The 16,357-nt window shown below is 43.2% G+C and overlaps 1 protein-coding gene across 1 annotated transcript; it reads left to right on the top strand.

Annotated features, from left to right (window-relative positions):
* The first annotated feature begins 428 nt into the window (after nt 1-428).
* VPS37B (VPS37B subunit of ESCRT-I) lies at nt 429-15,351 on the top strand. Its single transcript, XM_083804356.1, has 4 exons — nt 429-599; nt 9,009-9,180; nt 9,833-9,915; nt 11,061-15,351. The coding sequence occupies exons 1-4, from the start codon at nt 495-497 to the stop codon at nt 11,556-11,558; spliced, it is 858 nt and encodes a 285-aa protein (XP_083660482.1). The 5' UTR covers nt 429-494; the 3' UTR covers nt 11,559-15,351.
* Nucleotides 15,352-16,357: the final 1,006 nt, after the last annotated feature.

The following is a 16,357-nucleotide window of genomic DNA, read 5'->3' as shown; positions in this document are numbered from 1 at the left end:
GCGACCACAAAATGGACGCACCAAGCCCTGACGCCTCAGCGAGCCCCACAGCCCCTCGGGTCAGGCAGCACCGAGGGGCTCTGAGGGCCGAGACCTGGCACCTTGAGGGAAACCCACCCACCCCTCCACAGCCTGGGGCACCACCACCACTCCAGGCCCTTCTCCTGCCCCACTGCCCCATCCAAGCCCTTGGAGGCCGAAGGCAGTGACCCACAGCGCCTCCATCCTGCCCCCCCCCCCTCAGCCTCCCCTGAGGCACCGCCCCAGCGCCCCCCGCCCCGGCCGCGGCACGCGCCGCCCCCTCCTCCCGCCCCGCCCCTCCCAGCAGGGGGCGCCGCGGGCGGGGCGGGGCCGGGCCGGGCCACCGGGGCCGCGCCACTTCCGGGCGGCGGCGGGAGCGGGAGCGGGGCCGGGGGGGGGGAAACCGGGGCCGGGCTGGGGGGGGGGGGGGAGCGGCGGCAGCAGCAGCGGGCCGGGGCCGCGCCGGGCCGGCCATGGCGCTGGACGCGCGGCGGCTGGAGGCGCTGAGCCTGCAGGAGCTGAGCGCGCTGCTGGACGACGAGGAGCGGCTGCAGGACATGGCCCGCGAGATGGAGGAGGTGAGCGGCGATCCCCGCCACGCCGCTCGGTGTCCGGGGGGTACCGGCGACCTTCAGCCCCCCCCCGGCCGCAGGTGGCTCCGTGCCACGGCCCTGCCCCCCCCCGGTCCCCTCCCGTTCCCCTCGGTCCCCCCAGCCCCGTCCCGGCTTCCCCCGCTCCCTCCCGGTTCCCTCGGTCCCCCCCCCTCCAGCCCCGTCCCGGCCCCCTCGGTGTCCCCCCGGTCCCGTCCCGGTCCCGTCCCAGTCCCTCCCGGTCCTCCCCCCCCTTTGTCTGCCGCCACCCCCCCGATCCCCGGCGCCCCCGCCGAGCCCGCGGCCGGCTGCCGGAGGAGGGGGCCTGGCAGCGCTGAAATCGCTCGGTTTGGGCTAAATTAGGCAGAGGCGGACGGTATCGTGCTTATTTTTATATATATGCAATTTTTTCCTATTAACGCATTCCTCGTTTTGTGCCCGGACCCCGGGGGGGGTCGTGGGGTGAAGCCGGTCCCGGTTGTGCTCTCGAGCTCAGCGCGATTTTAAGTCCAAAAGAGGCGAAATAGGGGAGGCTGTCAGCCTTCCTGGGGCTTTTTGTGCCCGCTTGGAGCCTCTTTGTCAGCGCCCCGGCCCCAAAGCCATGGGTTCGGGTCTGGGCTTGCTGAGACCAAATAGAAGAAGTGTTCTTCTGTGTCCTCGCTGCCGCGGGGGCCCCCCGTACGGGGGCTTTGGGTGCCGGTGGGTGACCGTAGGGCAGTGCTGGAAGCAGCCTCCCCCAGCTTTGTGCTCCACCAAACGCCCCGAAAAGGCTCCGAGCAGTCAGCTGACGGCAAGTAAGATGGATCCGCTGCTGCTGCGAACGTTTTTGAAAGAAGCAAGCGTACTGTATTTCCCAGGATCTGGTGTTACTGGTTTTGTGTTAAATCAGAGGACCAAAGTCCCAGGGGAAACAAAAAAAAAAAAAAGGCTTAGCTAATTAAAAAGCCTCATCTATTGAGTAAGATCCCTTTTCGTTGCTTTTCCTGGAAGTACGATCCCTGCCCTTCTAGTACGTCCAAGGAAGTGGTTCAGGATCACCGCAGCGTTAAAGTATCGCAGACAACGGAGGGGCCCTCCGAGGGTCGAGGCTGGCAGCGAGGAGTCCTGGGGAAGCTGCTCTTTGCTTTTTTGTGCAGCGTTTCTCTTGAACTTTGTGTAAATGGATTTGCAAGATGGGGTTGGGTGTATTAGCTTTCCGTACAAGCTTATACGTTGAGGACTTAAGAAACCGTTGAAGAAACAAATGCTGCTGTAAAAAGTAAAACGTGAAAAGATCTTGGAGACCCCAGCGGCTTACTGGGAGGCAGGAGAACCCCTTCTGCGGCAAGACTGAGGATTTAAGGAAAGCCAGCGGGTCATAACGGGCTTAATTTGGTGCAGATACGATCGGGTGCAGCGCTGATGATTGCAGCCTGACCTCTGGCAAGGTACAGCGGTAGGTGGGCTGGCCCAGCCAGCCTCTAGTTTTCGGTCAACGCACACTTCAGACTGTGGGTCAGAAGTGACAAAAAACCTCTTGACCTTCGTGTCAAAGATTGTCTCTTGCTGCGGTATTACACCGTCTTCTCAGTCTGATCCTCCGGTTTCCCTCTTTAGTTGGCAGCAGAAGGCTTTTAAATTGTAGAGTAAAGTTCTCTGGGCCCGAGGGAATATTTTGTGGTGTTAGGAAAGTGTGGCTAGGTTTGAAGGTGTTTGAGCTGTGTGGAAATAGGGCTATACTACTGTTGGGTATAATCCTTTTTTATTGTGCACGGAGGCTTTTACCAGAGTCTGTTCAACTCAAAAGCATTTACCTGTCCTGGAATTGCTCAAATATTTCCTTGTTTTGTTCCTGCCTTCATTGAATTGTTTGCTCCTTGGGTTTGTGCTGCTGGCTCCTGATTTTTCACAATGAAGTATGTGGCAGGAAGAGGGAGAGAGGGAAATCCTGAACATTAAGGGGGAACCATGGTAACTTCACTGCTGCTTGTGTAGGTATTTGGTTTTCAGTCTGGATGTATCTAGGTTGTAGCGTTATTCCAAAGTCCTTAAATTAGTAATTTTATTGGGGCATGCCAATTAAATCATGTTTCCTGAGTCACTTCTCTGAGGTCACTCGTATTTTCAGTGGCAAAATTGGCTAAAGCTGATTATCCCGTAATTGAAAAAACCTTTGTACTTGTCGTTGCGAGGGAAACCCAGCTCAGAAAAACAATGTTTTGTTCACAGAGAGAAGGGATTGGAAAACCACTTGGCTTTCTTGCTAATAGCTAAAAATAGGCTCCTTCCAGCTCCAGAGGGAATGTGTTCCTGTGCAGCACTTGAGCAGGATTTGTATATGTCATCGTGGGGGTGTAGGCATATATATATAAAAATATATATATATATATATATATCTGTGTGCGTGTGCTAGCGTGCAGATATATTTCACCAGGGTAATGTGCTTAGGCAGTGTCCTTCATGCTATAACCCCAGGTGTGTAAAAATGTGGCATCAAAGAGCTAAGCTGCTTTTTCTTTCTGTCTGCAAGGTTGTTTTTGAAGCCTCTGGGCTTTTAGCGCTTGAACAACGAACATCTTGTCTGGCAGAAAGAGGAAGGAAGCCAATTGTCTGGTACTCCTCGTCTTTTGAAATCGAGGAGGTTTTTTGATAATCCTTTGAGGTTAATTTCTGTAGTACATCGATGGTATTCATCTTCATGAAATAAAAGTACATTGTAAAAGTCAGTCTCAGAATGGTAATTCTAAACAGGACAGGTGAGTTTGTGATGGGATGCTGGTGGTAGCTCGATGAATTTCTCTGGTGAGAGTTGGTCGTCTCGTGACCTGTACTAGGACTTTGCTTTTAACAGTGCAGCATTGTGTTACTGAATGCTCAATGTCCACTGCCAAAATTATTTGCGTTTCAAAACCCTAATCGTATGAAATGAAGTCGTCAGAAATGCGTCGCCTTCCTCTCGTTCCAGCATTTCAGAATACGCTGGCAGGCATGGAAGGGGTTTTCAAGTGTAGCCTTTTTCTCAAAAGCTGTTCGAAAAGATCGGGCAGCGCAGAAAGTCTTGAGTTCAAACGATGTGAGTGCATGCCCAGATTTCTTGGATTCCTTATCCTGTCCTAAAACCGCATGGTGTGAGTGGTTATGTTCTCGTTTGCCAAACATGAAATTTAGCTACAAAGTTAAGAATTAGACTTGGTGACAACTATAGGATTTTCTTTTCCAGCTAAGCACGGAATGAATAACCTGCCTGTGTCTGCTGGGCACAAACTGCGGTTCTGGGCAGCAGAAGTAAACATTTAGGAATTGCAACTTACCTTTTAACCTCTATTTTCTCATTTTTAAGCTAGTAATTGCATAATCAGAATACCTAAATTTAGCAAATCTAATTATTTTGGAATATGTCTTAATATTTATTACCAAACAGATGCCATCAGAGGGTGCGTTATGGTTCACCAGTACTCGATGAAAAGCATTCCTAAATCTTCTGTAAAAGACGTCTTTATTCTCCTCCTCTGCACCTGTTGGCTCCTATTTCAAGGGTTAATTTGTCACTCCAACCGTGCATAGTTATACTTCTGCAGTGTGACAGCACATTTGAGTCCTAAATTACAAGTATGTAATGCAAGTGAAAGAGAGAGTTCGAGTGTTTGTTTTATTTGTAGCTCCTCGAGAGCCTTTTTCTTGAAAGTACCAGTGGACTACTTGTCCTGACGCCTGCCAAAGCCAGCCTGTAATTAGAGCAGCACTGGGTGCACTTTGTGGCTCCTTGGGGTTTCAGTTGCTCGGACCGTGGCAGAAGGACCTGGTCTGGACGTGTTCTACTGGGAACGTGCCTTAGATCAACAGGAGGGATGCTTCTCAGAGTCATTTTGAACAAACCACTCTTAGGGCAAACGTTTTGGAATAAATGGTAAACAGTAAAAATGTTGCTAAGCTAGTCCTAGTACTTGCTTGTATTTTAACTTTGTCCAGCACTTTTCTTCGCTTTAAAAGTGGGATGAAACAAAGCTGCAGTTCAGGAGATCAGTAGGTTTTCCATTCCCAAAGCCGTTGCTGCTGCCTGTTCTTACAAGTGCTTATTAAGTAAATCCTCGAGTAAAACTATTCAAATTATCTCTTAAAGAAACTATTTAAGCATCTTAAGTTTTGAATAACTTCATAATCCCTGATTTTGTCTTTAACTTCCATGCGTATGTGACTTCATTGCTGTGCCTTGCCCACAGTTTGGTTTCGAGTGCTCAGCTCAGTGCTGAGCAATCCCTCTGCCATCAAAATCCCACTGTAAGCAGCTCCGTGTTGCCCTGTTTGTCCCATTCAGAATTCATAGTGAGACTTTGATAGTTAAAAGGAAAACAAGTTAAAAAAAAAAAAAGTTCTACTTTAATATCGCCCTGTCTCATTATGTCTCATGATTCTGGCTGGTATTTTTCATCGGTTTTCAGATTCAGGTTTCCTGCCTGATGAAGTGCACACGACCTCAACAGTCATCTTAGCGATTCTACTAGGGTTGCGTGCTCTTAGCTTATTTCTGTTGGTAACTTTTTTTCGCTCTACTTCCATTAGGCAGGCAAGCATCTGATGCAGTAGCAGTTCCCTATTAATACAATTTTTTGTTGCAGAGCAGATCTGACAACAAAATAACTTGGTTTGGATTTATTCCTTCCTTGTTCTGTTACAGCTATTGAATGGATGCTGAAAGCGTGCTTTGTGCTGCGTTGGTACTCTTCGTAGACTGGTCACGCTATACTGTATCTTTGACCCTTGGATGATTGTGCAATTTATTTATTTTTTTGGTTTTAAATCAGGCAACATTTTTGAAAGCTTTTCTTTAGGGCTTTTTAGGCAAATTTAAGTGTTTGCTTTTCTGAGTCCTTGAATTAACTTCTAAATGTAGTGGAACAGTTGCAGAGAAGTTTATTACACTGAATTTACATCTTTGCCAGAGATTGTTCTGGTTTGTAAAATTGTGATGGTATTAAAGTTGCATTGGCTTGGGTTTATATTAGTTCTGTTTGTTAGGAATTAGAATTTACTCCCTCCCCAAACTTCTTCTGGTGAAGTGAAGCATTAAAATGTCCCAAATAGGTGAATGGGTCTTCACCTTCGTTTCTGGAAAGAAGTCGTTCTTAAGTTTACCTTGTAATTGAAGAGTTGATTCTTCTCATGGTTTTGAGGAAGATTTAATACAAGTTTCTCATCTGTTTAACTGCCCGTGTTTTTATAATAAGTTTGATGCAGAGACTAAAGCTGGAAGTGAAGACTTCAAGAGTAACACCTGAGCATTAAATATGAATTGTGTTTTTTGTTCAATTTCTGTAGAAAAATGTGCCCTTCTTAGAAGTGCTATAATACCGAAGAAGTTGAGTCATTAAGGCTTGTGTAATTTCAAGCACTGTAACTTACAATGCGATTAAGAATAGCTCAACTTTTTGTCATCTTTAAAACAAATATTTTTAAGACTTTCAGTTAAGTATAGACTAGTCTGTAATTGCTAGACATCAGGTGGCAAGGTCAGGAAAGGGTGTCACTGTGTCAGATGGAGGTGGGGTACCTGTACTTGTTTGCCATCAAACTAGGTAACTCTGACTTTCCAGGTGCTGTTGTAGTATTAATTTGTTTCTTACACCTACGAGACAAGTATATCCCATTATGATGATGTTTATTCATCTTACGCATTCATAATGATTCAGAAGTGAAGTTCTTCAGAAAGTCGTCGTAGAAAGCTAGGTATTTGTCTCCTTGTTCACGTCCATAGCCCGGCTGCACGCTATGTACGTGGTTAAGTACATTATGGTACCTGAGGAGGAGAGTTATTTAAGAAGTAGCCTAAGTTTTATATCACTTAAAGAAGCCTTTTCTCTTACTCTGCCTATTTACCTGGAGTTCTTCTCTTCCTTATTACATGTATGATCTGAGTAATACCCTTTCCCAGAGATTTGTACTTTTGAAATGTTTATAGATTTGCGTATCTTTCATTCCACTGTTTTTTCTTCTCTAGAAAAAATGTACATAACATGTTCTTCGTCCTGAAGAAAGATCAAAGTCCGCTCATAAAACTGGTCTTCCCAGCCTGACTGCACAACTACTTTGAAATGAGAATGTCAGCCCTACAAGCAGTGAAAATGTGATCACCAGATCAAATTTAAGTCACTTGAAGGAAGTAGTTTGCTCGTTAAAATGGTGAAAGAGGAGAGGCATCAGAAAGCATAAATCTTTTTGCACGCAATCTCCTTTGGCTGGCAGTTCACAAGACAGCTAGTTAACAAAACTTGTGGTGATGGCAGGTAATTTGGTAAGAAGCTGGATGTCAGTAATTAAGCTGTTAAATAGCGTGTACTTGGTTTCCATTCATTATTGTTAGGAAAAAATGTAAAACAAGGACTTCAGCTTACTAAAATTGAGTCTAAGTGCGTTGGATCATAAGAGAACAAACAAATGGAAGCAACGAGTTTAATTTAAATTATTTTGCATTGGAATCAAAAGTGAGAAGAGAGGAGTTTCTTTTTATTCTTGGAAAGTATTCAAGTTGAACACAAGCATAGGGTTGAAAGCTTGTTTAGGCTCGATGTGAGAATCCTGAGAAGCCAAACAGTATTACAAATAGTTCCTCCCATTTGTACAGCTTGGAATAGACTTTTATTTTGATTGATGCACAGTTTAGGACTCGGCATTATCCTTGACTTGATGATTTTTTTTTTTGAGTGGTTTAGCAAGAACAGCGCAAAAGAGTAAAACTTGGTATTTGAGGAGCAATATCTCAGGATGTATTTAAGTATTAAAGATGTATTTAAGCAATACTGAGTCAAATTTGAAGTTAGCAGGTTAAAGCAGTGTATAAATATTTTAAAAGCAAGTAACTGCTTTTGAAGGCACTGTTGCTACACTTGGGAAATATTTTCACCTGTTGTATATGTCCTTTTGCTCAGACTGTCAGGAACACATGAGTTCTGGTCCTCTCCTTTTCAGGGATTTTCAGGTTTCCTCTTTTGCCCTTTCGAAGGTGTGCCTCTCCTATGTCCCCCCAGGAGCGTGAAAGGAAGAAAGCACTGTTCTGCACTGAAGGTGGGGTAGAAGGGGCACGTTAATGTAGGAGGTCACAAGAAGTGCACCAAACATTTAATTGGTTTTGAAGAAAGTTTAATAGAATCAGTCTGTTGTGCCATGGGAAAATTAGCCCACTTGTTGATTCAGACTGAAATCAGATCCTTTGCTTTTTCCTCCCTTCTTTTTGATGTCTGATTTTTTTTAATGAATCTAATGTGACATCCAGGGCAGGCTTCTCTGAACACTCGTCTTTCCCAAAGCTCCTGAAGACTGTCTTGATAAAATTGTGCGTGTGTGAGCAAACTTGGAATCTTGCTGACAGTGGTTTTATGGAAATTGTCATTTGTTCCTTAAGAACCATGTCTTTGGGCTAGGATATGTTAAACAGCAGGATTGAGCTGAAACACAGGCTTTTGGCATTAATCCAGGTTAGATTTAACATAGTTTGGGACGAATATTCTGGAGAAACTCTGATCTCACAAGGCCGTGGCAGCCAACAGGTCAGGCCTCACGTAAATTTGTGACAAGAATTAGAGGAAACTCAGGTGACACAAATTGCGCTCCACTGCCATGGAGCAGAGATGTCCAAATGGGTGCCCAGGCACTGATTTCCAGTCAGTAACCACTACAATGGGATGAAATGGGTCTCTTGAGGGCTGTTTGGTATAGCAGGAACTCCTGTTTTTGTCCTGACCCAGCAAAAGCCATTCTACCTGCAGGGCCCGTTGCCGGCTCCGCTGCCCCTGTCAGAGGGGAGGCTCCTCTTGGGAGTCCTCTCCCACAGCACAAACTCCTCAAATGCTTGGAATAAAAGTAATTCTTCTCCAAGGTGGAACTAATACTGCTTAATGAACCATCTGCTGCATGTGAGGGTTAAAAATACATGTGGGAAGGTGCCCTTAGGTGAGCGGTAACTCCTGCTCGGAAGCGATGAATTCAAGGGTGGTGCTGGCTGAGCGGGGAGAACCACGCTCGTAGTGGAATCGCTCAGGGGATGTTCCTTGTGTGCGAGCTTGTGTTTGTAGGTGTCCTTAATGTGCTGTTTGCATCATAGGCCTTATTTCTTCTACTAAAAGAGCATATTGTGGAGCAGCAGAAATAGAGTTTGTGAGGAAAGATTTGGCGCAGAAGAGAAAGAGATGGTGGAAATGGGCGCAATAGCTGGAGCTGACCATACCTGCCAAAACAGGAGACATTCACAAATAAAAAGTCCTAAAGTATTGTTATTTGCAGCTCCAATGCAGTAGTACTGTTTTTGCAGAGAGCTTACTTTTGCTGTTTATGTAGTAGTCTCGAAATTCCTGTGTTGTCTACGTAACCGTTAATCTTGATTAATATCGTTTGTCGCTGTCACTTCACACACCTTTCTTTTTGCAGGCCCAAAATGTTCAACACAGCAAGGACATGACTCTTGCCAGCAACCGCAGTCTGGCAGAGGACAATCTTCTGTTCCAGCCGAAGTTGGAGTCTTTGAAAGCAAATTTGACTCAAAAATATCAAGAGCTGCAAGTTCTTTTTGAAGCATACCAGATAAAGAAAACAAAACTAGGTAACGTTTTCTGTTGGTTATTATGATTTGCTCTTTTCTAAGCGAATTTAAATCTGTCGTGCATCTTGTTTGTTTTTTTTTTTTTTTTTCACTCCCTCATTTTTAGTTCTGTGCATTAGGGTATAAAATCAAAACTTACTCTCACGTACTTCTGAAATAGATCATACACCTAATGGCTCTTAGACCCAGAAATAATATCTCTTAAACCCAGAAATATGCACTACAAATTCCTTATTACTGATGTGGTTACGTAGCTATTGTTTGCTAAATGGCCAAGTTTGCCCACCTTGCTGAAAAGTAAAACCGGGTTTGAATTTCCAGTGATTAATCATAAATCAAACAAACTTGTATTTAATGTTCTCATTAAATACCGAATTATGAAGTACTGTGTGTCTGATACTGCACTTGCTGAAGTGCTTTTTTCATTATTATAAATTATAACTTCTGGTTTTAGCTCTGCGACAATATTCCTAACTACTTAAATGTCGTATTGTCTCACTGTAGTCTGACAGTCATCCTGTCTAGATCAGCAGAGTATGCTGTTTATACAGATGTGCCTGAGAAGATTTTTATGCTCGATGATACTTTATAGCTTCAGTTAAAAGTCACTTACAAACAGCTGTCACTTACACTTGTTTTCATGCCGTTACAGACAGACAATCCAGTAATGCTTCACTGGAGACACTGCTAGCACTCCTTCAGACAGAGGGGGCTAAGATTGAGGAAGACACGGAGGTAATGACAGTACACTTCAATTCTGCCACTTTATACCCATTAGTGAAGACTTGGGGTAGCTGAAGTATATAATACCGTTGAACATGTAATAAGTAGTCTAAAGGGATATTTTTAAGTATATGGTCTGGTCTTTGCTTTGAACTTCCTTAAGCAGTCATTTGATTTCAGTGACACTTTTTTTGAATAATTTTTTTTATTCTTAAGGTCTTTGAGGTTTAAGACACAACACTATTTTTCAGAAGAGAAAGCCAAACTCTCTTAGTTCCTTGGCATTGCCTTCAAACTAATAGCATCTAAATGTGGAAATATTTTTAATGGTGTTCATCTGGTATATGTATTAATCCATTACAAATGTCAATTAGTAACCTAATGAAAGACTGCCTGTGCTGGTCTATGAGAGGGATGTCTCTGCAGTAGTTTCGGTGGAATATTCCATTATGATTTCAACACACCTGTCTAGGTGCCAATGGTCACTACAAGTGCTTGAAGGTGGCTTGTTTTTAGAGCAATGGGAATGGTTAGTTTTGTTAGTGGATTTGCCTGTAGGACGTTCTGTATAACTACATAGTTTATTAGCATCAGGGAAAAGATCTGCTTATTGGCCTTGAATTGTGATTACAAAAAAACATTCCCAGGGCAAGTTCAATTTCACGATTATACGTGTGGTCACCTCTCTTGATTATTAAAACATCATTTTCCCAAAGCTTTGCTTTGCCACAAGTAAGCATGAGTATTAAATCTGGTTTAGCAATAATCTACCTCGCTGTAACGAGGCTTGTAGAGTTCTCAGTGTTTCTGTTGGCATTGCAAGCAGTACTAAACCGTAATTCAGCTTAGCTGGCAATCTGGAAAGCTGTTGAGCTTGATTCAGTCTTGCCTCTGATGATCAGGGAAATGTTCAGAGACAGATTCAGATGTTCTTACTGCTGGTACTTCAGCATAAATTTCAGCAAAAATGGTATTTAACTCCCACTGCTTCTAAGTGATAACTAATTCAAAATTCTGCTTAGAATTCTTAGTCTGCCAGTCATCCTCCATATGCAATCTGGAAAATCACAGGCAAAATTACACTATTTTTAGGATGTAAGCCCTTTAGGTTGTCTCAGAGTATGCCGTTTTCTAAGAGATTATTCCATATTTGATAGAATATGGCAGAAAATTTTCTTGATGGTGAAATACCACTGGATTCCTTCATTGACGAGTACCAGAGCAAGCGTAAACTGGCTCACCTGCGACGTGTAAAAATTGAGAAGCTCCAAGAGATGGTGCTGAAGGGACAGAGACTTCCGCAGGTTCAGCCGCTGGCTCAGCCGAGAGCACCCGACACGACACCAGCACCTCAAGATTCCTACACTTCGGATGCAAACCCTCCTCCTTCAGTTGTGCCCCGACGAATACCACCCCCTCCGCCTTCAGTCCCAGCAGGACGCTTTCCTACTCCCTTTACTGCAGCCATGAGTTCAGGACCAGCTCTTTCTTATCCAGGTGCTCCATATCCTCCTCTCCCACCTCGACCGGGAGCTCAGTCTGCAAGTCAAGTGTCACAGCCAGGATACCCATCTCAGTTCGTACCACCGTATCCTCCAGCTCTTCCCCAAAGACCACCTCGCTTCCCACCACATCCTGGTTTTATCCTCCAGTGAATATTTTGGTGCGCCTGACTTATGTATTGGTGCTTATATTTCCTTTTTCTCTCCCTGTCAGAGACTTAACATAGGCAATGGAAAGCCTCTGTTTTTTGCACAGTGGAGTATAAAATTTGAGCTCTGGCACAGAGGTTTGAAATTGTGTTTAGTAAATGTGATTATTTTTGTTTTCAAATACCAGTGACAGCAAGAACTTTCTAGGAAGGTGATAGGAGCTAAATTTTGTAAATCCATCAAATTGTGAAACAGTGCACAGTGGATTTCCTGATGTTATAAATCTCCGAATTCTTTAGCGATGGTAAATCAGCATCCTTTTCTGTTCTGATGTATTCCCGTCGCAGCTGGATGGGTGTGTGGCAAGCGGGAGCTATTTGTCTCTCTAAAGAATTCTCTACCAGTGCCAGTGTTTGGATCGTAACAGCTATATCTGAATGCTGGGCGAAGGGTTGGAGCAGCCTTTGCAGTGCGCCCAGACGGTGGCATTTGTGGCCAGGTGCACAACACTTTCAGAGCTCGCTGAGCTGAAACTGTTGTCAGATGATGTTCTATGGTTTTTAAACAGTAAAAGTTACAAGAGTTTCAGTTCTACATTTCAGTTGTTACCTTAGACTTTTCATAATAAAAGTACGCACTCTTCCCATTCCTAAATAGTTTGATATTCTGAAAGTCCTGGTCTCTTGAAATTAAACTAAACTGTTTGTAGAGCCAGTTTAGGGTTTTATAGAAATTTTACCAGGAATTTTTATTTCTTTACCTATTAAGATTTTCATATGTTTTTTTTCCACACCTTGGATACAGAAGTTAATTTTTTTTATACACCGGTGCTTAGCTTTTGATATCATGTTATTCCAGGAATCCAGGCAGGGTATTTTCTTAATTAAGTGTTGGATTTTCACATCATGTAATTGCCCACAACTTCATTTTGTCCCTCAAACTGCCATCTCTTGCTTGGCAGAACTGTTTTTAACTTCTCCATTTCCTTCCGTCTTGCAGTTTTTGGCCTGCTTATCCATCTGGAATTTGCAGTTAACATTTCTGTGCAAGCAGTCAAAACAGAAAAAAAATTTTGAACTCCATGGTAGCTGTTTGCCTCTTATATAATCCTTTCTTGACTTTTTATACCACTGGAGAGGGAGGCTGCCTAGGGGAGTTCAGATCTCATTCTCAATATGACTCTAGGCACGCGCTGGTAATCTAATCTAGCATTGGGAGAGGCAAATCTTAACACTTACTGCTTGTGCAGAATATGTCCGCAAATTGATTATCAATTTTTCATACCCACAAACAACTTTCAACTAATTCATGCTACCTTAAGGAAGACATGATCCAGAATCTGCCATATCTTCTTCACTATTTTAAAACATTCTTATCATTGTCCTGGAATGCACTACATTGTTTGGAAGTCTGTGCTACGAACAGCTTCAGTCAAAATAGAATATCTGATTATTTTTTTCTTTACATAAGGCCCTTGACTGTCCCTTAATCATTTCCTCTGGAGTGTGGTGGTTGCTAGCAAATACTGATCTGAAATTAATCTCATAACAGGAAGCTCTCTATTCTGAAAATACAGTTATTTGGCTTGTTTTGCCTTCTGAAGACAAAAGGCAGAAGGTTGGTCAGTGTTACTGGCATCTGAACCAATTCCCCAGTGTAAATCTGGAAAGTTTCTGTAGATGGGGGAGTTCGTGAAGCAACGTGCATTGGATTTGTTTGCCAAGTGTGTTTTTCTGTAATCTAGTGATGGTACAGGATGTGTTTTTTAAAATAGTGTAATATCTTTTCTTGGTATTATTTTCCTCATTGAAGCATTTGTGTAAGCATGGTTGATCATGACTTGTTTCAAAAAATTTTGCTGTGCTATTAGTGTTGGTATTTGGATGGCAACTGTCGTATCTGAATGCTAAACATAAATCTGCTGTAGAAATGATTTGTGTCCTAGGAAGAATAAAAGTTGGTGGGGGCTACCAGGGTGGTGATTGAGTATAGAAATTCATACGTTGAGCCTGCTACACAAACTAAAACAATCCCAAATTAGTTTTGCTAACATTTAATAAAAACAACCAGGTATATTTTACACTTATCAAGTGCCAACTTTTTTTCTGAGAGTTGCAAATCCTCAGAAGTGATGGAGGTGATAGATAAGTGTATTGTGAATTTGCACTGCATTTTATGTATCTAACTTTATTGGTATTAGTAGTCCAAAAGTATTTTTACTACTTGTTAAATTTTCTGTCTTTTGGTAACTTTTGTGATAACATGATCTTTCAGGGATACTTTATCTAAAAACAGACTCTTGTGCTAACTAAATACAGACAAAGCTAATGCAGTTTTTCTGTCTGAAAGCAAAACAATGCATTATTGCATATGCATGTGGCTGATGTGCCTTAGGATCACTACCTGTGATTGTAATACTAGGATACTAGCATTTTTATCATTTGAATAGCCATTGTTTAACTCTAATTTAAGGGCTCTTCAAGAGCACTTTCTTTAAAAAATGAAAACAAAAATCTCACCCTCATACTTTAGAATCAAGAAAGGCTGTATCTGCTATTTGTGAGCGTATAGTTGCCTTCACTGATGGGTTAGTTTGAACATAGGTGATACAACTAATGTGATGTTTCAGTTATAGCAGTCCCGTAACTGAAATCCAGCTGCTCATGGAAAATGTTTTTGCCATTAATTGTGTGTGTGTGCGCACAAACTGTAAATATGTACTTGACTGCTGGTAATGTTTAAGGGTATAGGAGAAAGACGACTGTGGAAAGCTGTTTAAATCCTTTCAGAAAAAAAATGTTACAGAACACTAATCTGAATGAGTCGGGCAAGAGCTTTGTCAGTGCTTTGAACCGTTGCCCTTTGACAGCTTCTCCTGTTCTGTTATAGTTAATAAATTCTGCTATGGCTAGGATGTTTAGAATTGTACTAATTTGCACTGTTTATAAGATAGTGAGATTAAAATGCCATAGGCAAGCTGAGACTTGAGATGGGGTAGCTCAGTGTGCTTGCCAAAATATATATTATGTTGTCTTGAGGATTTTTCATGTCTGCTGCAAATAGCATATACTTCCCCAAAGCAATTGGAGCGGAGAAAAATCTTTTAAACTTGATGTGTAACACGGCTTTAGAGCGTTGGTAGGGTTGAAAATGCTCTCTTTGGATGGCATTACGTTTGCCAGTCTTTTGTACGCAGATTTTGTAAGTTATGACTAATTCGATTGTGTGTGGTTAGGGTTGTTGGGGTTTTTTTGGAATGATGGTCAGCATTGAATGGTTCTAACTCTAGGATGAGTTTCACTGCACCTCAGTGCTGTCTCTCGGAGGAAGCGGAGTCAGTTGTTCTGACACAGCTGATCCACACAGGTCGCGGTTGTACTGTGACCCTGGAGGGACTCTTTAGGATACAAGCTCTGATATGGTTCCAGGAGGCAGGGCCCTGGGCACAGTCCAGTCGTGGGTGGCCGTTTTGTTTAGTGCTCCCACTTCATAACCTCAGTCTCCACCTCTTGTGGACGTTTCTGCCCTCTCAAACTGGAATAGTGAATTAGATGTAGAGCTCCAACTGACAATTCCTCGAGCCTGAACACAGAGCTTCTTGGCAAACGTTGAGTTCAGAGGAGGTAGAGTCGTCCTGCACCTGAATGCTTTCTTTGTGTAATGCTGGACAGTTGAATAAAGGGGCAATTTTATATGCCTAGCAAGTTGTGAAATGTACAGTGGATTTGTTTGCATAATAAGTCTTTCTGTAATCTACTGTGGTCTGATTTTAAATAAAATATCATATCTCTTGGTGTCACGTTCCCCTTGCGGCTTCATTCAATCATGGTGGAGATAATGCTCATGTTTTTTAATACTAATGATGTATGTACATCACATACAGTTGTAGGTGAATGTGGAACTTAAATTTACAAGAATATAACTGCTCATAATAAATCCATTGCTCATGTTCTTAGTGACTGGATATACGGTGTGTGCGTAGCTGATACAGGACAGGTATGCTCAGGTTCTGCACATCTTAATTGTAGCGAAGAGGTGCGTGGGCTGTTTTGCCAGGTCAAATCTCTGCAGTTTTGTTTCCTGCAGTCACCTAGAACAGTGGAAGTGCCTAGTCTTGACCTGGAAAAGCTGAGAGAAGGGGGAAGCCCGCTTTTATTTGTTAATAGAGGAAAAACTTAAATTTCAGCCAAGTGAGGAGAAATGAGTCAACCAAAATTATTTAGGAATATGAGTCAGAGAGCAGAAAGAACCTGATGTAATCTTCTGTAACATCTGTCATTTTAATAGCAATGTAAATTAGAAGTCCTGCTGCAGAATAACTGATAATAATATATGGGAGAAAATCCCTTTTTAATTTTTTTTTCCTTTTTCTTCTTGATGTGTTCCATTTGTGGTGGCTGCAGAGATTTGATCACCTTCTTCTAATGCAGAAGTAGGAAACTACAACTACAGAAAGCTTGCTGTGCTGACTCAGTGCAGGTGGGCGAGGGAAGGAGGTGGTGTTATGTAAAAGCTGCAGCTCCTTAACGCCGCTCTTCTAAGAATCTGCAGCAATGCCCGTGTTTTGGTGTGCACCAAGCCTCAAGGTGTGCCTGTTCCGAAACGGGGGTGTTCGGATGCCTTTCCATGGGGCCACCGTGTGCTAAACCATTGATCTAGGTGGGATCGTTCCTTAGCCAAAGGAGAGAAAGCCGGTGCGGTGAGATGCTGCCAGGTAGGGGACCCACATGTCGGTTGTGTAACGGATAACAAAATAAGTAACATACAAGCCTTAAGTGGTGTGTTGGTGATACACTGGTACT

The sequence above is a fragment of the Anser anser genome, assembly GCF_964211835.1.
Source record: "Anser anser genome assembly, chromosome: 18".
Classification (NCBI taxonomy): domain Eukaryota; kingdom Metazoa; phylum Chordata; class Aves; order Anseriformes; family Anatidae; genus Anser; species Anser anser.
Note: the sequence above shows the minus strand (reverse complement) of the source record. Positions and strands in the feature narration are given on the sequence as shown.

What these genes read in the sequence shown, in the direction of transcription:
- VPS37B (XM_083804356.1), top strand. Translation starts at nt 495, where the DNA reads ATGGCGCTGGACGCGCGGCGGCTGGAGGCGCTGAGCCTGCAGGAGCTG. An exon ending in GATAAAGAAAACAAAACTAG is followed by an intron (nt 9,181 to 9,832) that starts GTAACGTTTTCT and finishes ATGCCGTTACAG; the next exon opens with ACAGACAATCCAGTAATGCT. An exon ending in AGATTGAGGAAGACACGGAG is followed by an intron (nt 9,916 to 11,060) that starts GTAATGACAGTA and finishes CATATTTGATAG; the next exon opens with AATATGGCAGAAAATTTTCT.